General features: G+C 43.5%; 2 protein-coding genes across 7 annotated transcripts; one reads left to right on the forward strand and one right to left on the reverse strand.

Annotated features, from left to right (window-relative positions):
- The first annotated feature begins 26 nt into the window (after positions 1 to 26).
- LOC109868098 (BTB/POZ domain-containing adapter for CUL3-mediated RhoA degradation protein 3) lies at positions 27 to 8,362 on the forward strand. 3 transcript variants are annotated; one of them, XM_020457534.2, is made up of 7 exons: positions 27 to 153; positions 1,274 to 1,487; positions 2,236 to 2,405; positions 2,728 to 2,811; positions 2,934 to 2,986; positions 6,645 to 6,840; positions 6,991 to 8,362. In XM_020457534.2, exons 1-7 carry the CDS (start codon positions 151 to 153, stop codon positions 7,207 to 7,209), a joined length of 939 nt encoding a protein of 312 aa, XP_020313123.1. In that variant the 5' UTR covers positions 27 to 150; the 3' UTR covers positions 7,210 to 8,362. The 3 variants fall into 3 exon arrangements, with proteins under 3 accessions (XP_020313123.1, XP_031658209.1, XP_020313124.1); XM_020457535.1 differs by lacking the exon at positions 27 to 153 and adding an exon at positions 186 to 468 and having other exon boundaries at positions 6,991 to 8,358; XM_031802349.1 differs by having other exon boundaries at positions 144 to 1,487; positions 6,991 to 8,358.
- Positions 8,347 to 23,629, reverse strand: myo1hb (myosin IHb). Of its 4 annotated transcripts, none has more exons than XM_020457521.2 (32): positions 23,514 to 23,629; positions 16,907 to 17,068; positions 16,491 to 16,606; positions 16,161 to 16,359; positions 15,977 to 16,057; positions 15,689 to 15,877; positions 14,525 to 14,623; positions 14,284 to 14,397; positions 14,025 to 14,096; positions 13,791 to 13,910; positions 13,567 to 13,634; positions 13,336 to 13,441; positions 13,157 to 13,237; positions 12,942 to 13,033; positions 12,680 to 12,774; positions 12,406 to 12,452; positions 12,067 to 12,147; positions 11,835 to 11,940; positions 11,524 to 11,641; positions 11,257 to 11,370; positions 11,087 to 11,163; positions 10,860 to 10,928; positions 10,665 to 10,749; positions 10,390 to 10,552; positions 10,189 to 10,272; positions 9,977 to 10,070; positions 9,810 to 9,865; positions 9,588 to 9,723; positions 9,385 to 9,455; positions 9,145 to 9,242; positions 8,947 to 9,046; positions 8,347 to 8,829 (listed from the first exon to the last, which is right to left on the reverse strand). In XM_020457521.2, exons 2-32 carry the CDS (start codon positions 17,030 to 17,032, stop codon positions 8,788 to 8,790), a joined length of 3,099 nt encoding a protein of 1,032 aa, XP_020313110.1. In that variant the 5' UTR covers positions 17,033 to 17,068; positions 23,514 to 23,629; the 3' UTR covers positions 8,347 to 8,787. The 4 variants fall into 4 exon arrangements, with proteins under 4 accessions (XP_020313110.1, XP_020313109.1, XP_031658206.1 ...); XM_020457520.2 differs by lacking the exon at positions 23,514 to 23,629 and adding an exon at positions 18,139 to 18,203; XM_031802346.1 differs by lacking the exon at positions 23,514 to 23,629 and adding an exon at positions 17,269 to 18,076 and having other exon boundaries at positions 15,698 to 15,877.
- Between the last annotated feature and the right edge of the window lie 2,259 nt (positions 23,630 to 25,888).

The following is a 25,888-nucleotide window of genomic DNA, read 5'->3' on the forward strand; positions in this document are numbered from 1 at the left end:
GGTCACCAGGAGAGATCAGCCAATTAAGTTGAAGTCCACCAAATGGTCGAAGCTGGCCATGCTTAATCAACCTTTTGGCCACTAGAGGCCTCTATCATTCTCTATGTTGGTGCTAACTTTGTTCTTCAAGGCTGACTGAACAAGGATTCTATGGTAAAATAAATAAATATATATATATATGTTATCTAGCTAGGAACTAATCCAGTCGACAATGTAGCTAATGTTATAGTACACATACTACTAGATATGTAACGTTATATCGACAGGATGCCAGCTAGCGGAATGCATGCCAACCTGTAACTCTGGTTCTTATAGTGCCACAATAACGACGTAGCTAGCTCGCTAGTATCTCGCTTAAACAATGGCTTTGCTAACGGTAGCTGAGGTTCTTTAGCATGTTAGCGTTTGTGGCTACAGTAGCATTACCGTTAGCTAGCCAGATCAGAGTTAGAAAGTTCCATAACTACGGTAACGTTAAATTGCTATTAAGTAGCTACTACAGCTAGAAGGTTACCATTATTATAGCTAAGAAATGATTTAATTGCAGGATCGACATATTTTAAGGTGGTAGCGTTACGCATACGATTTTTTTGCATTGTTTCAGAAAATGTCCACAATATATCTGGCACTAATAGTGGAATGATAGTGTTTCACAGTATTACCAAAGTTGTGGTATACTAGCTACTGTGATATTCGAATATTGGTTTTTCCCGACGTAGCGGCATCTGATGTCAGAATAGGAAAGCTTTTCTGACTTTGTGGCGGTGTTGTCTAGTGGAAATCTGTCATTTCCTGGTTGCTAAAATTCTACACTATCATTCATCCTTGTGGAACAATTCGACACCTTGCGGAGTCTATGCCCCCGAAGAATTGAGGCTGTTCTGAGGGCAAAAGGGGGTGCGACTCAATATTAGGAAGGTTCTCCTAATGTTTTGTACACTGAGTCTATGTTGAGCCTGGAGTTAAGTCCCTTAGCTAGCTACTATACCTATTGCTTCCTGTGATTAGCTAGCTAATTAAATGTTGATGACTAACGTTAGCTAGTACAGACTTGTCACATTGGCCCCATTCTGAGAACCCAGTATAGCGAGCTATTTAGCATAGTTTAAGAACAGGTTCTGTTCTATGTGCTTTTCTGCTAGTTATAAACAATGATATAAACAACAAACTTGCTCGATAGTTATTATGCTATTTATTTGGGGTGCCTGATTAATATCAGCTGTGAACACCATTGCATTGTCACGACTTCCATATGGACTGTTTGGACCCACAGGAAGAGATGTCAGGAATAAGTGCGGTGAGCTCGGCGTTGCCAGCGGCTACAACCCGTACCACCTCCTTCAAGGGCTCCTGCCCCAGCTCGAAGTATGTGAAGCTGAATGTGGGCGGGGTGCTCTACTACACCACCATGCAGACCCTTACCAAGCAGGACACCATGCTCAAGGCCATGTTCAGTGGCAGGATGGAGGTCCTCACAGACAGTGAAGGCAAAGATATTTATAACTAAACCAAGATAGTTTATCTGTGTCCTTTTCAATGGGAGCAAATTCAGCATAATGGGCAAAACAAGCAAGGAGGTGGGCACAGCCAAGCGTGAGATCATAGTGTCACATTCTAGCATGTATTTGCATATTTCCATTAGGGAACACCTTCTCTAAAGTGCGCATGTGCAGTAATGAAATTTGTCCTTGCACTTCTTGTAAACAACTTGAATTTGAAAATGTAAGATTTGGCAAAGGGTCACTCCTAAAACACTAAGTGCACTCTGTTTGTAACAGATTCTAGTTTTGAGAACTGAAAACTGTATTGAGATCAGGCTTTTTTTAGATGAGAAAATAAGCAGAATGTTGGCCCAGTTCCATCTCGCTCCATACTCTCCCACTGCTAGCCACTGGGCTTCCTCCTTGCCATATTTGATGGGTAGTGGAAATTCCAACTGGATGCTTCAGATTTAAACAGTTCCTTGTTCTATCTGTGAAGAAGGCATTGGTGATGACATGGGTTGACTGCAGCCAGGGTTTCCCAAACCTTATGTCCACTGCAAAGTCTTGAGTCCTGCAAAGTCCATGCTCCTTGATGCTGCATAGTATATGATTCTATTTTACAGGCTAGCTCCCTTTGCATGCCTTCCATCTGATATGGCTCTAAATGAAGATACACACACACACACAGTCAACTATCTCCACTATGTTGTCTCTGCCACTTCTCAATGTAATGAGTCCTGTCCTCCTGCAGGCTGGATCCTTATTGACAGGTGTGGGAAGCACTTTGGGACCATTCTGAACTACCTGCGTGATGGTGCTGTACCTCTGCCTGAGATCCGGAGAGAGGTCGAAGAGCTCCTGGCAGAGGCCAAGTACTACCTGGTGCAGGGGCTAGCTGACGAGTGCCACGCTGCCTTGGAGGTATTGTATCAGTGGAGGTTGGTGGGAAGAGCTATAGGAGGACAGGCTCATTGTAATGGCTGGAATGGAATAAATGGACGGCATCAAACAAATGGAAACCGCTTGTTTGACTCCATTCCATTTATTCAATTCCATCCATTACAATGAGCCTGTCCTATAGCTCCTCCCACCAGTCTCCAGTGTATTGTGTACTACCGTAATTCACATACTGTAAACACTTACCTGTAATCAATCTCTATCTTGGTATCTCTCTTTCTCTGCATGCTGGTGTAGCCACCGTCCCCATTGAATTATTTGGGTCCTGTTTCCTCCATGCTTTCAGAACAAAGATATGTATGAGCCCTTCTGTAAAGTGCCTTTGGTCACATCCTCAAAGGAAGAACAGAGACTCATCTCTACCTCCAAGGTAAAAAATATTTTAAAAATCACAATTGACATGTATGATTAGACAGACAGCATGGAGTTGTATTCTATTCAATTTTTTTCTCAACACTGACTACCTATGTTCCTTTTAATTTTGGATTACAGCCCACAGTCAAGCTGTTATACAACAGGAGCAACAACAAGTACTCTTACACCAGGTAGGCTAAACATTACATATGATTGTGGTAAAATACTTAATGAGCTTATACTGTATTTCTTACATGTACGTGTGAAGTGGATTGTATCATGGATAAGGCTGTGGCGGTCACAAAATTTCGTCAGCCAGTGATTGTCAAGCAAATAACTGCCGGTCTCGCTGTAATTGACCGTTGATTAACAGAAACACATTTAGCATCTCCTGGCTCCCACACATAGCCTAGAAGGCACTGGTGCAGACCTTTGGAACCTCTACATTTTAAAAAGTCTAGTAAATCCATGTAATATAGCCTACACCTTCACAATAAATCCATTATTTATTTTAGACAGGTCTAAGAAGCATGATACAGTGGGGCAAAAAAGTATTTAGTCAGCCACAATTGTGCAAGTTCTCCCACTTAAAAATATGAGAGGCCTGTAATTTTCATCATAGGTACACTTCAACTATGACAGACAAAATGAGAAAGAAAAATCCAGAAAATCACATTGTAGGATTTTTAATGAATTTATTTGCATATTATGGTGGAAAATAAGTATTTGGTCACCTACAAACAAACAAGGAGGACCGAGCATGTCCCTATTCTCATCGACGGGGGTGCAGTGGAGTAGGTTGAGAGCTTCAAGTTCCTTGGTGTCCACATCACCAACAAACTAACATGGTCCAAGCACACCAAGACAGTCCTGAAGAGGGCACGACAAAACCTATTCCCCCTCAGGAGACTGAAAAGATTTGGCATGGGTCCTCAGACCCTCAAAAGGTTCTACAGCTGCACTATCGAGAGCATCCTGACTAGTTGCATCACTGCCTGGTATGGCAACTGCTCTGCCTCCGACCACAAGGCACTACAGAGGGTAGTGCGAATGGCCCAGTACATCACTGGATCCAAGCTCCCTGCCATCCAGGACCTCTATACCAGGCAGTGTGTCAAATGGCTACCCAGACTATTTGCATTTCCTTAACCCCCCACCCCCACCCTTTACACCGCTGCTACTCTCTGTTGTTATTATCTATGCACAGTCACTTTAATAACTCTACCCACATGTACATATTACCTCAACTAACCAGTGCATCACATTGACTCTGTACCAGTACCCCCGGTATATAATCTCGCTATTGTTATTTTACTGCTGCTCTTTAATTACTTTTTACTTTTATTTATCTTTTTCCTGTAGTCCACAATCATCACCACACGGTCAGGTCTCTGACCTCCTCCCTACAGGCTGTCTCGCTGTTGTTGTTGATCAGGCCTACCACTGTTGTGTCATCGGCAAACTTAACGATGGTGTTGGTGTCGTGCCTAGCTGTGCAGTCATGAGTGAACAGGGAGTACAGGAGGGGACTGAGTACGCACCCCTGAGGGGCCCCTGTGTTGAGGATCAGCGTGACGGATGTGTTGTTACCTACCCTTACCACCTGGGGGCAGCCTGTCAGGAAGTCCAGGATCCAGTTGCAGAGGGTGGTGTTTACTCCCAGGGTCCTTAGCTTACTGATGAGCTTTGAGGGCACTATGGTGTTGAAGGCAGAGCTTTAGTCTATGAATAGCATTCTCACGTAGGTGTTCCTTTTGTCCAGGTGGGAAAGGGCAGTGTGAAGTGCAATAGAGATTTCATGATCTGTTGGGGTGGTATGCAAATTGGAGTCAGTCTAGGGTTTCTGGGATAATGGTGTTAATGTGAACCATGACCATTCTTTCAAAGCGCTTCATGGCTACAGATTTGAGTGCTGCGGGACGGTAGTCATTTAGGCAGGTTACCTTAGTGTTCTTGGGCACAGGCACTATGTTGGTATTACAGACTTGGACAGGGAGAAGTTGAAAATGTCAGTGAATACACTTGCCAGTTTGTCAGTGCATGCTCGGAGTACACGTCCTGAAACTCCGTCTGGCCCTGCGGCCTTGTGAATGTTGACCTGTTTTAAAGGTTTTACTCACATTGGCAGAGGAGAGCGTGATCGTACAGTCTTCCGGAACAGCTGGTGCTCTCATGCATGTTTCAGTGCCATTTGCCTCGAAGCGAGCATAGAAGTAGTTTAGCTCGTCTGGTAGGCTCGTGTCACTTGGCAGCTCTTGGCTGTGCTTCCCTTTGTAGTCTGTAATGGTTTGCAAACCCTGCCACATCCGACGAGCGTCAGAGCCGGTGTAGTACGATTCTATCTTAGTCCTGTATTGACGCTTTGCCTGTTTGATGGTTCGTTGGAGGGCATAGCAGGATTTCTTATGAGCTTCCGGGTTAGAGTCCTGCTTCTAGAAAGCGGCAGCTCTAGCCTTTAGCTCTATGCGGATGTTGCCTGTAAATCATGGCTTCTGGTTGGGGTATGTATGTACAGTCACTGTGGGACGACGTCATCGATGCACTTATTGATGAAGCCAATGACTGATGTGGTGTGCTCCTCAATGCCATCGGAGGAATCCCGGAACAGATTCCAGTCTGTGCTAGCAAAACACTACCAGAGTGCTGCGCGCTCCATCACATGATCAGGTCTTTCTCACAGGCTACAAGTGAAGACAGACATATCGGGGATGCAACTGCTCACGTCCTTATCCAATTCTGAGGTGCATATTGAAGAACTGTCCATATTTACTTTTCCTCAGCCAACAAGATGAGTTGGCCTAACAAACAGCAAAAGCACTAGCCTATGTCAATCTACTGTCACCCATAGTACAAAGATCAACTAGTTCTATTCTGTGTGAGAAATAAGTATTTCAAACATAGTCTGGGACAGTTGTGAGATGCGATAGATCTCAAAGTAATACAACCACTATCATCAAAAAAACATTTTATGCAATATGGCTGACGCAACAGATCAGAGCGTTTAGCTTAAAATGTTGATAAACTATTAGGCTATTTCTTCACATTGTAAGTGCATCAATGCGCACATGGTAGTAGGCTATAAGTGCAAATGTTACATTTGCAAAAAACATGTAGGTCTATGGGCTAGGCTACATGAGGTGTGCGACTATGATTCTAAAACGTTGCACAAAAAAAGGCATTGTTTCTTATGCTGGGCATCATTCACAAGTAAAAGGCTAATATTGTCACCTATCAGACTATTCTTGATTTAATCTTGTCTTTACATATACTAAATAATATATGTGTGAAATTTGTTTTGATTTAGAATGGACCATTATCATGCACCTGAATTGAAACTGGTTTATTTTCATGCCAGCCAGGTAGGCTGTTGTAAATATAAGCAATGTGCTTAATATTAGTAAAGTTGACTAATAAATATAGTAGGCTGAGCCAATAGAAAGCTGATCCTCCTCTTTGTAGTAGAGGGCATCACTCTGTTTTCTCGCGCAATTGCATATAGAAATGTTGCGCAACATGAGCTCATGGGCTCTCATAAAGTGTTTGATTAGATTCTCCATTACATTTGTATTGATGTCAGAGTGATTAGGGGGACAATAGAGTGCTGAGTACCAGGCAGTTATCAAGTTTGGTAGGCTACTAATGACCATCAGCAGCATCAGAGCTTGGAGAAGCCTAATTACCGTGACTAAATGGTCACGTGGAATTTGACTGCCTTCGTGACTCGTGACCTTCGGTGTGGCGGTAATACTGTCACCGTAACAGCCCTAATCATGGGTAGACTGATGTACATGTGTATGGCGATTTGAACAGATTGACAACTAGACATTAACATCTGGTGCCTTTTCACAGCAACTCCGATGACAACATGCTGAAGAACATTGAGCTGTTTGACAAGCTCTCTCTGCGGTTCAACGGCCGTGTGCTCTTCATCAAGGACGTGATCGGGGATGAGATCTGCTGCTGGTCGTTCTATGGGCAGGGCCGTAAGATCGCTGAGGTGTGCTGCACCTCCATAGTCTACGCCACAGAGAAGAAACAAACCAAGGTATGCAGTTTCCCACAGCACGACCACAGAAAAGGAAGATATGAATGTTTCTTGCTTTGACCAAATCATAGACTAGCCTGGTTGTCAGTGAGTAGTCTTGTCTTTGTACCTAGGGGCAGTGGTCTAAGTAGCAGTATTCTCTTTCCTCAGGTGGAGTTCCCAGAGGCTCGTATCTATGAGGAGACCCTTAACATCCTGCTTTATGAGTCTCAGGATGGGCGTGGTCCAGACAACGCTCTACTGGAGGCTACAGGAGGCGCTGCAGGCCGATCCCATCATCTGGACGAGGACGAGGAACGGGAACGCATCGAGAGGGTGCGCCGCATCCACATCAAACGTCCCGATGACCGCACCCACCACCACCAGTAACTATACCAGCCAACCAGCATTATCAGGATCCGCAGACCTCACCAGTGACCATTACCCATCACTGAGATCACACTACCGGTATACCCACAGGTAATCTCACATCCTTGACCACAAGCAACTTCTGTGCTTCTGCACCACAGCCACTAATGAAGTGTTGCTTGTCTGATATCATTTATAAGTACAACATGATTTTAATGTTCTGTCTCAAATGGCCATATCAGTATTTTTTTAACCGTCATCTTTTTTTTAGTGGTCAGAATGTATTTTACCGCCTTTATTTCCATATGTTTTGTCTTTGTATGTAGACATATTACTTGTGCCCAGTAGAGAGATTGTGCCTTAAGTCTGTGGGTGTACGTGCTGCTTACAATCTTTATCATGATTTACTTTATCACGTCACTACAACATTGCTTTGAAGTTCAGGTATGTGTCACAGTATAGCTAGTTCAGGTCAATTGCATTTAAAGGATTCTATACATTATGTACAATGTGGAACAATACATTTTCCTACCACAGCAGTTTTAGATAAATAAATAAAAAATACATATTCATTAGTTTGAATAAGTGATATGTAAACTGTATAACAGCATTTTATCTTGTGTTTAGAAATTGGGTGCTTCTATTTTCTGTATGTACTCATTTCGTCCAGCAGAGGGTGTTGTGTACAAAAACACTGAAAGGTGTGATATATTAGGATAACGTTACCTCTAGATGGTGATCTTCGGTCAGTTTTGTAGTTCCCCCACTAATGATTAAGGATTTTTGGAGGGGAAGCTGATCCTAGATGTTTGCCTACGGGAACTTAACCCTGAAGCGATAAGTTTTACAACCCACCTCTTAATTGTAAGTGGTATGAATAAAGCCACCGTTTCTTCCGTTGTCAAGGATTAATGATCTTTTGACATCATGTATGAAATCTGGTTTTCTTCTGTGTGATAAAATGGATGTCATTGCTGCCTGTTACAAAAATGATTGGCAGGTGATGTGGTTACAAGACTAAACTTGTTTGGAAGATGGATCACAGCTGAAGAGACAAAGCAACTCCAGACATTGCGTAAAATTGTGACATTCTTTGCGATCATTTCACATGTACAAGTGTCTTTTGCACTGTATTTAACACTTTTCTTACAATAAAGATGTTTATGAATACTTAGTTGGTTTTAATGTAAATATGGTACAGCATCTTTGTGAGAAAGTATAAAAAGTATGGCTTCAAAATCACAATGTTTGAATGATTTAACCATGTTGCTTATATCGCTATAAAATGGGACATCTAGGGAAAATATACCTAAAGCAAAACCATATTTTACAAATGAGCCCTATTATAATGACCGCTTTGCTTGATAAGTCACAACTGAGCCCATGCATGTGATGTATAGCTTAATAACCGGTGAAGTTTTCATCAGAGTAGAGCATCAGTAGTCATTCCTTTGGAGTTTCCTCCACAGTACGAACCGTTTGTTGAGATTTCGATTCATTTCATTATGTCCAACCCTTATTGACAGGATGCAGGTTCTCATTCATGATTTAAGTTCCAAGATGCCTAAAACCTTGTAGAATCTGATTATTGGATCCAGTTCAATTTTGTATCATTGCCCGGGACTTTGTTCGAGTTGATTCCTGGGTAAATATAAGAGAAGTGTTTATGTCCTAGCCTACTGTTTAATAATAGTTTAGAAAATGTATTTGTTCATTTTGAGAATTGAATGGCCACACAGTCTTTAGTTTCATACTCACCACCATCAGATGGCCATTCTTTGCTCTGTAAATCATGGTCTCCTGGCCACTCTTGAAGTCAACAAACCCCTCTCTGCCAGGCTGGATGTCAAACTTTACACTGCAAATGAGCACAGACATAATATATAACATTACATTAATACTTTTGGTGACAGTTGTTTTTTTTAAGACAAGTTACAAGTTGAACACAGGTCTTACCTGCCCTGGACTACTTTGATAAAATTGTGCTTGTTGGCCACCAGACACAACTTAGTCAAGGCCTCAAACAGGTAGTCACACTGCAGCACCAGGTCCCCCTGAGCAAATAGAAAATGCAACAATGGAAATGCACATTTTATAGTTCTATATACCATTCAGAAAATAACTGGTGCAAAGCATAATAAAACGTTTAAAAAATACATTTGTGCACATCAATGAAAATACTTTTGGGCAGCCAACCTTTTGCTTGATATCCTCACATTGGACATGGAGGATCAGGAAGTTGTCACTCAGGGTGCTGACTGACACACCTGGAAGAACACACACCACCCGGATACTTTAGAACAGTGGTTGAATTAACACAGTATACACCCGCGGACTATTCCATTGAGAGAGAAAAAACTTGACACTTGCACACACATATTCCACTCAGTGGTGCTAACCTTTGAGGTTGTTGAACTCCACCCGCTGTTTGATCTTGGCCTCCTCCACCAGGTAGGCTGCACTTCCAGTGTAGATCAGCTGTCTGAAACGTGGCCTGAAGCCATTCCTGTCGTACTTCACCACAGGAACACTGTACTGTGGGAATGTATGGGGCTTACTTTCATTTGAACATTAAAGTTGATTTGAACTCTGACATAGCTTATTTCGCTCCGTGTGTTTACCTTGATGCGTTCTTGCCTAATCATCTGGTAGACTTTAATGTGGATGTCTTCCTCACCTGACCAGATAATAATGCAACTGGTCAAATGACATAAATCATTTTCATTGTTGCTTTGTAAGAGGTGCACAATGGGGCACATAATTCAACAGCACAAGGCCTATGCCTTACTTATCCTGGTGTCCACGAATGGTATTCCCACACTGTGAGGGTAGTTCTCTTTTGTTCCTTTGAATATGGAACTGGTCAATCCTTTGAGTTGCAACTGTACATGGGGTAACCAAACACAGTAGAGATATATTAAGTGATCAGTGAGGCTATCCCTATAGTCAAATGCAGTACAAATATGCATTAAAGCACCCTGGCTTGTAGGGTAGGCCTACCTGTGCTTTCCGCTCTGTCATGATTCCTTGTACATACCTCCGTACCATGTGCCGGGTGTAAAGTTTCCTCAACATCTGTGAGGCCTACAAGTACAAATGTATGTAATAAGTGTACAGCATACTCCATACCATGACGCACAGGCGTGCAGAACGAGGTTAGCGCAAGTATTCAAGTAAAGTAAATTCCCTACTGCGACTCACCTCCTGCATAATGGGAGGTGGGGTTAGCCAGGTGTTCTTGTCCACAACTGTTTTGGGTAGATTCTCCTTGAGCCGTGTGAGGTAGTTTTGCCTGACAAATGCCAGGTACTCTGTGTTGTCAACACAGGCTGGCTGATTTCTAGTCATGAAGCCCTTGATGAACCTACAAAATATAAGTACAAGAGATTTGATTGGTGAGCGTTATGTCGTTTCATTGTGCGTGGTAGATGTTGGACCTTTGTCTTTGGAGATACCTTCAGATGTTTGTCTCTTACCTCTTAATGACCTTAACAGCCCAGGCTCTCTTTTCCCTCTCTCTCCTGGCCTTCATGCCTCTCCAGCATGTCTCGATCTTTGTAGCTAACAAGACAACACAAGCTGAAAGACTTATCGGTTTATACGTCATATTTGTTATACTAGTTCCAAGGAAGTCAAAAGTAGAGGCCTGTTGTGTCTCGTTCAGCAGTTACCTGCTTGTCTCTGTCTCATGTAGTCTCCCTTCACTCTGTAGCCTTTGTACTTTGCTTGGATCCTTGTAGCTGTAACATGAAGAGACACACGTAGAACCTAACTTCATAGGCAAATAGGTTCATTTTCTTTGAAATAATCCCAACACCATATAACAATCCAATTCCTGAATTTTTGTAGTGGTCTGTGATCCGTTGTTTGAAAGACTTAAGCTAGAGCCAGGACCCACCCAGCTCATGCTTGCAGACCTCAAAGGCGTCTTCGGTGGCAAACAGAGTCCTGGGATGGCGGATGAAGATCTTGGTCCTTTTTTGTATCATGAAAGACAAGCCAGTGAAAAACAGCCAGACTGTGTGTCGCCAGGTGAACCCAAATGTATAATCCTGGAGAGCACCTCACCTTCCCATCTTGTACTCATCAGGCTTGTAGCCCAGGTGCTTGACCAGGCACTCCACCCCCTCTGCGGCTGTACCTTTCCAGTTAGGCCAGGTGTCTGGACACAGGGGCTTGTACCTGACAGGGACAACAGGAAACACCCGTGTTAAATATATTGTTTAGAGAGCATCCGATCTACATACTGTAAGGCAGCCATGTATCAGAGCAGGGTGTGCTGGACAGAGCAATTGCACACTATCTACAGAACTTTGAAGTGCAGGTTGTATTTACCTCTGCAGGAAGATCTCATATCTCCGGCGGTAAGCGAAGCCGGCCCGTCTGACCCTCAGGTGCTCCATCAGCCCCAGGTACTTCACCTGGTGTCTCACCAACACATCGTCAAAGAGCCCTGCGCGAGGTCACAAGGCTACAGGCATCAGGTCATGCACTGTGAATGAATGCGCCAAGTAATACTTTGTAGGGCATGCATAGGTCAAGTCCATTAGGGAAGGTTCCTTTTGGCGTAATGGCTATACTGAGTATACAGGTGTGGTGCTTAGTCAAATAGACTACCATAGATAGGTTTATAGATGAGGCCTCACCTGGCTGCTTGCCTTCATTAGGCTTCATACAGCGGACGTACCAGGGCTCTTTAGACATGAGGACCTCAGTCAGGCCTACCAGACTGCTCTTAAACTGAGTGGCCACCTGAGAAGACAGGGGATTAACATGCAAGCTTAAGGCAAGGTCAGAACACCATACACACAACAGTAAAGGATGGGTATGTTTCTAATTCACTTTGGTGGATCATGTGTCAACAGAACGTCTCTTTACTGTTTCAGGTCTCTTCTTGCTGTCCGGCTCAGTGCTGGGAAAGCAGTGTTTAACAATGGCATTCTTAGACTGGCGCATAACCTGAAGGTGGAAAATCTCTCCGTTAAATCTCTCAGGATGAAAGATAAAGAACCGTCTTCTTTTCAAAACCAAGAGGCAGTCAAACAAACACTCCCACAGTTCTCCCTCTTAACAGTCCTGTCAGTCTATCCCAAAGCAATGCTTAACAATCATCTCCTCTATAATTCACAGGTGTGCTTAACAATGAATAATACAGCACTTGGCAGGATGTAAATTCCGGACCACAACAGTGCCAGCGAGAGCCCTGGGCACACTTACCTCTTTAATGTTCCTGTACAGGAGATCATTATTTTTGTCCAGGAATCCTGGAAAACAGAAAGGTATAGTTGAGAGTAAATAACAGATAAAGACTGGTAACACTTTCTGTCAGTGAGACAGAAAGTGAGGAGAACTGGGGGGCGACTCTTGGGGCATATTCGGCTTACTGAAACCATATCAAAGAGACACATTAGAGAGACAAATATGGAGAGCGGTGTACAGAAACAGTGGGCAGAGTGCTTGGGTATATTACGTTGTGGAACTCATCTCTCACCGACCACACTGTATGTGACTTCCCCTGCGTAGTGTAAGAGGCGGAAGTCTCCTCGTTCCAGAGTCTTCCGGGTCTTCTGGTCAGCCAGCTTGTGTCTGCAGGATGTGGACAGAGAGAGAAGAGGATGTTCTAGTCAGGTGTTACAGAGGCAGACCGTGACCCCTCCATCCTCAGCTGTCAGTTGGGGGAGCTCAGCTTGATCTAATAGTTCTTGTTAGAAATGTATTACTGTGCTGCAGTATCCCAACGCTGCCTCACTCACGTGATGAAATGGGCGTGACCTCCCATCTTCTCCTCCAGCTTCTCCAGGAAGGTCATGTCTGTGGCCTCTCCCGGACGTAGACACTCCTCGTCCTAGTGGAAAGGAGACAGAACATGAGCACAAAACCAATCCAAAGCTATCGTGTCTGTCTGACGACATTTCAGTCTGACTGCGAGTCTGTCAGTCAGCCAGTCAAGTCTACAGTATCTACATACTAGCACTGAAATGATGCCTTTGAATTTCTCCTCCACCAGGTCACAGATGATCTTGTTGTTGAAGTATGGCACTGACTCCCACTGAAAAACAACAATACAAAACATGAAGCTGTGTAGCCCATTACATCAGTTTTGTAGCTAAGTCCAAACATAGATTTGAGTAGAGGAGGAGTGTTTACTTCAATCCCCTCCATCTCGTACTCCTCCTGCTCTGACTTCAGGGTCAGCTGGATAAAGAGCTGCTGCAGTTTCTCATTACAGTAGTTGATGCAGAACTGCTCAAAGCTTAAACATATAGAGACAAGTCATTAGGCTCATCCTTTCACACTCTAAAATTCACTATCGGGTCAAATGGCTTTTGTCACATGTGCCGAATACAACAGGTGCTGACAGACTGTGTCTTCCCTCACCTGTTCACACTGAAGACCTCAAACCCATAGATGTCAAGCAGACCAATTACGGTCTTCCTGGAGGAATCCTACATGGATGCACAATACCAGTCAGCCTCCTATATTACTGTCTTACTACTTACTGTATATCCTATACTTGTTAGCCGTGTCATGATTGGTTAGATGTTGTTTTGGACTGGGACGACATCACTCTTATTGGTGGACCACTGAAAAAGGTCACTCACCTTGTTTGCTAAAGACTCATTGAGCTCGTTGACCAGCCAGGTGAAGGTTCGGCCATAGATGGCTTTGGCTAGAGCGTCCTTGGCATATACTGCCTGGTCAACGGTGAAGGGACTGAGCACCTGACCAGCACAACAGACAGACCACAGAGATTGATTTTCAAGAGACAGGTTGCACATTTACTCTGATGGCATGAAGTTCTATGAATGAGTCCAAAACAGTAGCATCCTCCTCACCTCTTCTGATCGGGCCTCAATCTTCCTGTGTGTCAAACCCACCTGTATCACCTGTGCAGGAATGCCCAGCAACTACACAGCAGAGAAACAACCAATCACACATCCCCAAATACTCTAATTGAAAAGGGATTTAAATTCATCTGAAAAGTTGCCATAATGTCTGAAAAGGGAGAGTACTTCGTTAGTTTTCTGTGGTATGAGTACTGCTAAATAGAGTGACTGTCCATTAGTTTGTAGTTTGCCGTCAGAGGTGTCTCACCTTGGACAGCCAATGTATCTCCGGACTGTTGTTGAGAGTTGCGTATCCCTGTGAGTCAGCCACAAACGTAACATTTCCCAGGTGAAGTACGCTAGCAATGATTGCAAACAGGCTCTACATCATGGGCAAGAGAAGACGCTGGTCATAAGTGATATGTTTTTTTTATGACAAATGATATGTTCTGTTCACCTTTCAGTATCTGATGGTAGTGTTTTGGTAGTGTAGAGAGATTAGGACTCACCTCTATATTGCTCTCACTGAACTCTATGACACTGAGGGCTTTCCGTACCGTTTTCCAGTCACTCTTGTCGTTGACTGAGCTGACTTTGGCACATTCCCCCTGGGTAAGACAGGAGATAATATCCAGATGATGATAGACCACTCCATGGAATCACTGATTCTTTGTCTCTTTAATACCTGTAGTGTTGATAGGTTACCTCTCCCACCTGTACCAGGTAACTGTAGTGTTGATAGGTTACCTCTCCTACCTGTACCAGGTAACTGTAGTGTTGATAGGTTACCTCTCCCACCTGTACCAGGTAACTGTAGTGTTGATAGGTTACCTCTCCTACCTGTACCAGGTAACTGTAGTGTTGATAGGTTACCTCTCCCACCTGTACCAGGTAACTGTAGTGTTGATAGGTTACCTCTCCCACCTGTACCAGGTAACTGTAGTGTTGATAGGTTACCTCTCCTACCTGTACCAGGTAACTGTAGTGTTGATAGGTTACCTCTCCCACCTGTACCAGGTAACTGTAGTGTTGATAGGTTACCTCTCCCACCTGTACCAGGTAACTGTAGTGTTGATATAGGTTACCTCTCCCCCCTGTACCAGGTAACTGTAGTGTTGATAGGTTACCTCTCCCACCTGTACCAGGTAACTGTAGTGTTGATAGGTTACCTCTCCCCCCTGTACCAGGTAACTGTAGTGTTGATAGGTTACCTCTCCTACCTGTACCAGGTAACTGTAGTGTTGATAGGTTACCTCTCCCACCTGTACCAGGTAACTGTAGTGTTGATAGGTTACCTCTCCCACCTGTACCAGGTAACTGTAGTGTTGATAGGTTACCTCTCCTACCTGTACCAGGTAACTGTAGTGTTGATAGGTTACCTCTCCCACCTGTACCAGGTAACTGTAGTGTTGATAGGTTACCTCTCCCACCTGTACCAGGTAACTGTAGTGTTGATAGGTTACCTCTCCTACCTGTACCAGGTAACTGTAGTGTTGATAGGTTACCTCTCCCACCTGTACCAGGTAACTGTAGTGTTGATAGGTTACCTCTCCTACCTGTACCAGGTAACTGTAGTGTTGATAGGTTACCTCTCCCACCTGTACCAGGTAACTGTAGTGTTGATAGGTTACCTCTCCTACCTGTACCAGGTAACTGTAGTGTTGATAGGTTACCTCTCCCACCTGTACCAGGTAACTGTAGCGCTGACAGTTCCTCTCCAGACCCAGCCAGCGTAGCAGGTCCTCCTCTCCTCCCTCCACTAGCTGGTAGAAGATGTGGAAGCTTCTCTCTCCATGGTTCTGATGCACCACCCGGGACTTCTCCAGTAGATAACTGAGGATGTGGCCACCAACAGCTCCCCCCTAGATTATTAAAGATATAACAGTGATTGACGTGCTGATGTTTGATGTTCCTCTGATGTTTTAATATGGGAATGCTGTGCTCAACGTCTTGACTCTTACCATGTGATCAAACTGAATATCCATGTACTTCCCAAAGCGGCTTGAGTTGTCATTCTTCAGGGTTTTGGCATTTCCGAAAGCCTTAGAGAGGTATAGACTGTATTATCAGTCATTGTATTTGTAAATGACAGTATGCAAACAATGTTAATTTCTCGTGTCATATTTGCTTCACTGTGGTATTCACCTCGAGCACAGGGTTGGACAGCAGCAGTCGGTCTCGGACGTTGTCCAGCAGTTTGGTACTGGGGCAGCTCACAGCGTAGAACTGCAGGATCTTCTTGGAGGCCTCCGTCTTTCCTGCTCCACTCTCCCCTGAGATCAAGATGAAGTGGTTGTTGGTCTCTGTTAACATGGTGCGGTAGACATTGTCTGCCAGGGCGTAGCTGAAAGGGAGGGCAATGAAGTAGAGGTTCAGTAATACTGCTGATGGATATAGATGGGCAGCACTCTATTTCATATCGTGTGGTTCACACATACAGGCACACAGTAACACACGTACACAAATGCAACTTACATGTGGGGTGGAAGCTCAAAGAAGTTGACGCCCATGTAAATATCCATCTGCTTCTTGGTGTAGATTCCCAGCTCTTTGTAGGGGTTCACTGACACTAAGAGCGTACCAATGTAGGTCTGTGGGAAATGTATTAGAATTGAAAGAGAGATGGATGCCTCACTGCATGGTTGCAACGAGAATGTGCTGTGCTTGTTATCCACAGTATGAGTAATTATCAGACCTGACCTTACAGAAAGTAAGGTAGCTCACCCTGTGGCTGTAGTTACAGCACGGTAGCTGCGTGTTTCAGCAGAGCAAAGGGCCAGTTTAATTAGAGGAGGAACACTGTGTTCTCCCTGGCATCTTGAGGTAGGGTGGCTTTCTGGCTGAAAGGAAGGCTATGTGATACCTCTGGACTGTGTAGGTGATAGACTCACGTAAATGAGGTTCTCGTTGAAGCGTTTCCTCAAGTTGTCCAGGACGGCACTCTCACTTGTGTAGGCGTCCAGCAAAACGAAATCCTGGATGCCCACCCGATCCCGGGCCGTAAGGGAGCCCTCCATGTCCCGGAGGATCCGGTTACAGCGCTCCTCCAGGCTCTGACCAATCAGAGAAAGGGTCCAGGATGGTTACATTGATATCTTATAGCTGTGCAAATGCCCCGGAAGCACAACCCAACAACACTGTCACAAATCTCATCAAGACATGACAGCCGTAAACGTTTATTTACGACAAACCAGTTGAGATGTTCCACATCTTACAAAATAACATATCGGCTGTATTATTTTCAGATACACACCACATGTTTAAGGGTTTTCATGCGTCCTGTTCCACTGTGTCCTGTTTTCCTTGTAGTTATCTGCATCCGTCAGGTATGACGCCGTGCCATGCGGTGCTCACTGTCACACACAGACAATCTCGCCCTACACCAGTTATTTTACTGTCAATCTGTCCTCATCTCTGGCCCTCCATCCACTTCCACTCAGTGTGTGGTGGCCTTGACCACATCCTCTCAGCACAGATAGCAGGTCAGTTTAGGGATCCCTATCTAATCTACTTCCATGTTCCTCAAGGAGCAATCAGTCTCTTGTTACTGTTTAAGAGGATACACACGTCCCCCTCTCCACACAACTATAGGGCAGACTCCGCCCTGTAATTTACCCCAACAGCAGGGTCAAAACACACATACCAACTCCAAAGATGTTGCACTGTAATCAACTCCTAGAAATGCAAAATAATGCTATCCCTTTGACAGCTTAGAACATGAGTGTGTCATGTACAATGCTATTGTGCTTCCATAATGTACATACTAAACAGAAGGCAAAGGTTTACCGGCATGGAATGCAATTGTTGCTGAAGTTTTGTGTCCCAAACAAATGAGCTCTAGGGCCGCAATATGCATCAGGTAACATTATCAGTCAGATCTGTGCTCCTTAATTACAGTGCTATGAAAGTACTGTCCAGAATATTTCAACGCTCCACCGGTTTGGCATACAAACAGTGCCAAGTTAACCTGGTCCCATGGTGTCGTAATTGATACCCGCAACAATCCACCCTCATGGTGACGGCAATTTTAAAATGTACAACTCATGTACAACTCAACTGCCATACACAAAATGTAGCTTAATATATATTTTTCTTTACCAAGATTTTCAAAGTAAGTCCCTACCTTGAGTGAAAGAAAGTCTTCTGTATCAGACTGCTGTGAGCTTCAATCCCTTTTTATACTGAACATCTGGGTTTATTTAGGGAAAGAACAGTATGGCAGGAAACATTGACATATTGCCCCCTCCATTTCCACCAATAGGAAGCCATCAATAATGGCTAAAAGTGAGCGAGAAAGGAAGCAGAAGTGATAGTGTGTGTGTGTGTGTGTGTGTGTGTGTGTGTGTGTGTGTGTGTGTGTGTGTGTGTGTGTGTGTGTGTGTGTGTGTGTGTGTGTGTGTGTGTGTGTGTGGAGTCACATGTATACCTTTATTACATACTAAGTCTTGAATAAAACTGTTAGCTTACTTATGTATGACATAAAGGTGGGAAAGACAGCTATATGTACAGTGATGACTGAACTGTTCTAAAGCTACTCTCTCTCTCCAAATCCCTTTCCACCAAATGACCCCCTTGTCCTGCTCAGCAAAGCACTGGATAGCAATCTCCCCCCGGACTCTTATTTATAGGGGAAACAGGGCTATTTTCAGCCCGTCTTACAGGAAAGCAACACTACCAATCCCAGTTACAAGGTGGAAGATGGGCCAAGGGCACCAACACATAAGGTGATTCATCACTTTTTTAATTGTTTTCATTGTGGTTTCCTGATACCATTTCCCTAGGGAAGACCTTCTCAGTCTACGGAATGGAACCCCATTGAAAACCTTTGGTGTGAATTGAAAAGGGCAATCCATAAGCACAGACGAAGGATATCAAGGATCTGATATGAAGGAATGGTCTAAGATCCCTCCTCCAATCTCATAAAATATTTGAGAAAAAGGCTCAGTGCCGTTATCCTCACAAGGGGAAGGTGCAGCAGTATTGAAAACACGGGTGCCAATCATTCTGACCCCTATCTTTTTGAGAGAAACAAATATTACTAGTTAAACACAATCTCTTTGAGCAATTGTATTAGTATAAAATAGTATAATTTTCTTCTTTTTTTAGCATACAACATAGCTCAGTATTTGTATGATTTCCTTTATGCAGTTTTTTTTGCTCATCTTTATCTAGAGTGCCAATCATTTCGGAGGTGACTGTACTTCATGCCTATCTTCTAAGCTTCAGTGAGCTACAGTGAATCGTTTACTAGGAGCCGTTTTGGTAAATGTCCGGACATGAGTTAAAAAGTTCATTTGAGATCCAGAGGCTCACACCCAGGCCCACACCATGCTACCTGAAGACATATCCCACCATCTAGTTTTGATTTACATTTGGTTGACAACAACGAACGTGAATTCAACGTGAAATCAACCAAAAATGTCACCATGCCATTGGATTTAGGTTAAAAGGTGGGTGAAGAAAAGACGAAATTCCCTTTTACACTGATTACTTTTTGAAAATCCAGTCAGTTTTCCACATTTATTCAACATCATCACATTGATTTCTTTAGTTGAAATGACGTGGAAACAACGTTGATTCAACGAGTTTATGCCCAGTGGGATATCGCTAAAGCTGCCTAAAACTAGGCACAGGAGTGCTAAAAACATCTTCAATCCACTCCTCTGATAAAAAAAACACCCTCCTCTTCCAACCCCCATTCTCCCACCCTGTCCCAAGCCTGGCAGAGCAACCCGGCAGAGTATCCCGGCACAGCAACAGGCCACAGCTTACATGGTTGCCAGCCCTGCAACACCGAAAACCTATAGTACTTTTTCCCTGAACTGCAAAAAAAAAGGCTTTTTCAATTTTCTGTGAAGTTGAGAAAACATCCGTAAAAAGATAATAATTTGTAGAAAATTATCACCCAATGCCCCTCCTCTCTCTTGCATGTGAAAAGCATTTTTGGTCGTGTGAATAAAAAGTTGGTGGAAAATGTTTTAAAGAGCAGTCTACAATCCATTACACACATTCAGCCAGTATATCTACTCAGTAATTATTCATTAGAACACATTCAACGTCATAGTCAATTTCACACTCGGCAGTCAAAACACAAAAGGGATTTGGCCTATTTAATGCAAGGGGGGCAATGCTGGGGGCAACGATGGAGCAATAGAGAGAGCAACAGGGGATGTGGGTGGGAGGTGTATTTGTCTAATCTGTGAACCCCAAAAACAAGTCCTTCATAAGACAAGGAACAGACTTTAAGGAGAAGTAAGGTCTCAGACTTGTGTTGGACTATGACACCTATAGTTATCATGAGGGGGAAAAAAACATGGCAACTCATTTTAAGTCTGATTTCATTACTATTGAATTGTTATTCCGATCCTCAAGGAAAGAGGATAACTGGGTAATGGATGTGGACAGGGTGGGGGCTTGATTTCTCCCACCTCCAACACACTCTTTATTTTGCACTCTCTTCCACTCCACCATCCCTCCCACCAATCTCCTCCCAGCCCATCATCAAGTTAAACCAATGAGACAAGTGAACAATATCATTGAAGGCGCCCTATTTGAGATGTCAGAATCAATCTGACAATACAGAAGGGGGCGATGAGGATCAACCCTTCCTTTCTCCCCTTCTTAGCACCAACATGGGAACTGGAGCCTTCTTATCCACACTGAAAGGGAAAATGTCTTGACATTCCATTCTGTGCGTGAGCGAGAAAGAGTTTCTCTAGGCATTTGTGTTTGACACACTCTAAATCACTGACAACGGAAAAAACATCAAATTATAAGCATTAAATTCACTATTTCGTATTATTTCCTCTAATGCCAAGGTTCCTTCCAATGTGACATCAAGGTTGCACATTGCCTGCTACACCTGACCACCCTGTACCAGGCCTAAAATACTGAACAGAGACAATGGCTCAGAGTGGTCAGGTTGCATGCCAGGCCTGATTCTGGCACTCTGCCCATTGTTGATGCTCTGTTGGCATCAGGCTGGGCAGGCCGGTGGTACGTCTCAGAGAGCAAGGCAGAGATTACAGCCATTCTGGGGGAATCTGAGCTGAAAAACGGAGAACACTCGGCAGATGAGAAGATAACACCAGGTCGTCATGAGATGGCCAACCAGCATGGCCCAAGGACACAATCCATGTAAATTCATACATAAGAATACACACACACACACACACACAGATAGATACACTTGCACAACACAGTTCTACTGTAATCTAGGAAACAGTGGCATCTCGTGGTAATGGTACATAGGACTCTTTTTATAGGAGAGGTTGATGGGAGTAGAAAGGAGACTGAAACAGGTGATAACACACACAAAGAATGGAAAAGGATGTGGAGAGAAAAGGATGACACTTGCAAAAGTGGAAAATGAGCAACAAGATACCTAAATTTGATGGCAGGCTAAAACGGAACAGGAAAGCCTATCTGACCCAGCGGCCATCACCCGAGAGGCCGGCCCATTGTCCCAGGCTCTCCACTATGGCACAGGATCCTGTTACTCTGTCACAAAGTGGCCGTTAGGCTCCTGAAACAGATAGCACTGCTCGTGCGTGGGCCACTGACTGACACCACACATCACATCACTCAGGGAAACAAACACACGTTTAGGGGGCTCCAGGTGTCTAGAGAAACCCGAGTGTCACGGTTCTGTATCTCTTCATACAATGCTGCCTTTATATAGCTTCAATTATAGATATTGGATAAAACAATATGAATACTGTATATGTATTGCTATTATATATTTATTTCAAAGTCTGGCAAAGGTAGAAGCTTTAGGTGGTGGTCTTCATAGCATTGGGGGAAAATCTATTTTGTATATAAGACCTTATCAATATGTTGTTCTAAACAGAGGATAAACAAAAGCCTCGTTTATACCTTGTGCTAACATGGGTCCTTTTTCCTGATCTTGTCTACATTCCGACTGTGCCACATTTCCAGAAATGTGTCTGCAGTATGTTTGCATTGATACCAGAATTCCTGGTCCCTTTCCTTTATGCAAATTATTTCACAGCTATTCTTTCAAAATAATACTTTTTTATTTATTGTCAATGATTTTCGAAGGTGGGAAAATTATGATTTAAATGGTTTCTCTGTCCAGATCTGTCTACACTTATAAGATACCCAGACACAATGTGTGTCTGACTACCTCTGGAGGTGGGCAGGATGATCTGATCACAATGTGTCTTTAGATTGTCTACACCTGCCAAACAAATGTGGGCACAATCAGAATGTGAACAAGATCAGGACAAAGGACGCAATTTAGAACCAGGGCTCCACAGACACACAAAGAAAAACACACCGCAGTATTACCTCACTCATCTCCAAAGCCATGTGAGTCATGGTTGAATCGGTCTTGTAATGGATCAGATAGAGTCCAAATCAAGTACGCAGTAGAGGTGGACTCTCGTCCTGGGGCTAGCAACCGAGAAGCACTAACATTCTAGAGTCACTTTTAGCCTCTGACGACTCAGATGCAGGTATGTCCCTTTGACCGTATCACTTCACCGTCACACTGCTCTACCTCCGCTTTCCACTGTCCCTCTGACAGAACTGGCCAGGTTCTGGAGACCAAGGGAGGGGTTCAGTTGGGAGTGCCTCTGTGTGGACTAGTACTTTCTGCTAAAGCGTCATTCCTGTCCGGTCCATAATGATCTCGTTGGCTCTGAGAGCTCTAAGATAGTTAATCATTCATTAAGCCTAGGGAGGTCTCATTCAGCACTTCACCTGAGTGTCCAAAGACCCAGTGTGTGTGTGTGTGTGTGTGTGTGTGTGTGCATGTGTAACACAATGATGCGGAAACTATCTGCTTCAAGCTCCTCATCCTCCTCCTCGCACAAAATTACAGCACAGGTATTGTGTTACTGATCTTTGATTAGGCAGATACAATTCTGACTAATTACAAACCACTCATCACTGCCATGGTGAAGCAACAGTATCGGGCCTGTTGGGATGAGACTATTGTCCTTTCAGTGCATCTTACTGCTGTTGTCAACACCAGCCTGTGCTGCAGTAAGAGGGACATACATACTATGATGGCTTTCCTGCTTAACCTTCATGTGTCAGAGAGACTCATATTATGTATTCTAGTGGCTCTTATGTCATCTAAATATATATATTTAAAATTATGTTTGAATGAAAATGAGAACAATCATACATGATTTACCTAACCATAAATTAGTCATTGATCGACATTGCTATCCAGAATGATTATTTAAGAAAAAACAAAGTAGAGATGTATGTCCCACCTTCTCTATTGGCTCAGTACTAAGTGATGTGTTGGATTGTGACAGATTTGTAGGAAGCGTAACATTGCCCTCTCATTCCAACTGTTTAAAATTTAAAGTCGAGCATCCTGTAAACACTAACGAAGGCATCTTGCATTACAGCCACACTGATTAAACAGAGAGGAGACATTCACAGCAAAGAAGTTATATTTTAAAGCCACATAGCTTTTTAAAAGCAATCACTGCTACAAATCAGAACAGAAGGGATTATTACCTTTCCAGTCAACGTTACAGACGCTTACATTCCCAGAGACTACTGAACAGTTTATTTTCTCTTTGTTGCAGCCCCCTACCAAACACACCCACCCATATACTTACAATCACACCACATGTCCTATCACCACACATCCTGCCCCTTTAGCCTGCGGTATGGCTTGTCTAGCCCAAGCAAGCTTTGTGCTACCTACCCACAGCTCTCTGAATTAGCACGAGTCCCTGTAAAATCCAATTATACACCTGAGTCAGCGGGTTGATTTTCCCATTACAGATTTCATGCTGAGTTTGAGGACTACGATTTTTAAACCCACACATCAGCCCCCGTGCCCCTCTCTCACACATAAACACTCCTTTTCTCTTCCCCTTGACACTTTATGTCTCTGTAATGCGAGGAACAAGAGGTATCCCTTAGTCATCAGAGTCCACTCCAGTCATGCGGTAAGGTCATCATCCTCATCCAACCTCTCTGACCTTACTCTCATTCTATCTTTCAATGAAATGGGATATCCGATCCCATACACAGCAATTTCACTGTTCTACCTTAACACCATCAATAGTGGTGGCAGTAGTCTCAAGGTTAGAGAAGCTGGCCTATAACCAAAGGGTTGCCAGTTTAATTACCAGGGCTGTATGGCATTGTTCCCTTGAGCAAGGCACTTAACCACCAACTTTCTCCAAACAATACAAACACACAAAACCAGCTAGACCAGCCTATTAGGTAACATGTGCCTGTGGGAAAACAGTGACCCCTTAACCTCTCAGAACATCATGGGTAAACAATCTGACCAATTACAGCACAACTCTGCCTCCAGAGGGCATCACAGGATAGACAAATAAATACTCACAGGCTCAATTTGTCTTACACAACTCAACATTCAATTAATGCTTTATTTATAGGAGCAAATAGATAACTGAGGACGGAGCTCGACACTGAAGGTCAACACTAGCCAGGTTGCTGTAGTAGCCTTCTGTATCTCTGCCATGTTCTTTGAGCGAGAGACGTTCTGCTAGGACACCATGACCAAATGCATGCGATAGCAATAAAATAAAAGTATTCTAAAACGCAATCCCTTAGGTTAACAGATATTTGACTGAGCTACAATATGATAATGCTGATAGAGCTGGTAACACTTAAATGTACAGATAGTGGAGGTTATTGTTGTAGATATGGAAAAATAGTTTAGGATGCTCTACTGAAAATCTAATGACCAATCAAATGACAAAAATCTTACCTTTGAGAACATGTACATGGTGTAATGTGCATAAAAAGGAGGATTCTTCTGGTCGGGCCGTTCTGACAAGTCCAGTCCAGGTCAATAGACGCTGAATCTGATCTGGATAGGACAGAGAAGGAGGAACCCAGCTCATCTGTGTGTTGAGGAATGCTTGCTGAGAAGTGGGACATTGATACAAGGGTAAGAGCAGCTCTATAAACATGATCTATAGCACCTGGATTTATGGACAACCCATAATGCAACAGCCCCTGCAAACTTGCTGTCATGGTGTCCTAATTTCCTTCTTCTGTTTTTTTTAGGTTGGCCTCATTCCCTGTTCAGTTCAACAGAGACCAATGTGAGAAAATATTATTGCAATATACAGAGAATCATACTCTGTGTCGTAAAATGGCACAGATCACTGTAATGTCAACACTTTTCTGTCTGGAACTCTTGATAGCAACTAGCTGACTAAACTCAACGCAACAATTCTAACTAATTACAAACCACTCATCACTGCCATGGTGAATCTACAGTATCGGGCCTGTTGGGATGAAACTATTGTCCTTTCAGTGCATCTTACTGCTGTTGTCAACACCAGCCTGTGCTGCAGTAAGAGGGACATACCATACTATGATGGCTTTCCTGCTTAACCTTCATGTGTCAGAGAGACTCATAGTATGTATTCTAGTGGCTCTTATGTCATCTACAAATATATATTTAAAATGATGTTTGAATGAAAATGAGAACAATCATACATGATTTACCTAACCATAAATGAGTCATTGATCGACATTGCTATCCAGAATGATTATTTAAGAAACAACTAAGTAGAGATGTTTGTCCCACTTTCTCTGTTTCTTGCGGCTCAGTACTAAATGATGTGTTGGATTGTGACAGATTTGCGGGAAGCATAACATTGCCCTCTCATTTCCCGACTGTTTAACATGAACTCAACTCCTTCAACGTCCTTCACCACGGCGTTAAGTTTAGTCAGCTAGATATAAACTAGTATAGCCTACAACATACTGATTACGATCCAAGCAATATATAGTAATCATTTCCTGCTTGCTGCTGATAACATACCATACCTTCCAACTCTATAGGCAGAGTGCGTTCGGATTATTACATTCTGGGAACGAGGCTATGTGCAACAGTT

This window comes from Oncorhynchus kisutch, linkage group LG23 (genome assembly GCF_002021735.2).
Source record: "Oncorhynchus kisutch isolate 150728-3 linkage group LG23, Okis_V2, whole genome shotgun sequence".
NCBI classification, from domain to species: Eukaryota; Metazoa; Chordata; class Actinopteri; order Salmoniformes; family Salmonidae; genus Oncorhynchus; species Oncorhynchus kisutch.

Bases quoted from the DNA above. Each gene is read 5' to 3' on its own strand.
- myo1hb (XM_020457517.2), bottom strand. From the start codon at position 17,334: ATGCAGATAACTACAAGGAAAACAGGACACAGTGGAACAGGACGCATG. The intron at 14,624-15,688 runs GTAACCTATCAA...TGTCTTACCCAG, and splicing joins ACCTGGTACAGGTGGGAGAG to GGGGAATGTGCCAAAGTCAG. The intron at 9,047-9,144 runs GTAAGACCTGTG...GCTCATTTGCAG, and splicing joins ATCAAAGTAGTCCAGGGCAG to TGTAAAGTTTGACATCCAGC.
- LOC109868098 (XM_031802349.1), top strand. From the start codon at position 1,253: ATGGACTGTTTGGACCCACAGGAAGAGATGTCAGGAATAAGTGCGGTG. The intron at 1,488-2,235 runs GCAAAGATATTT...GTCCTCCTGCAG, and splicing joins GGTCCTCACAGACAGTGAAG to GCTGGATCCTTATTGACAGG. The intron at 2,812-2,933 runs GTAAAAAATATT...TTTGGATTACAG, and splicing joins GACTCATCTCTACCTCCAAG to CCCACAGTCAAGCTGTTATA.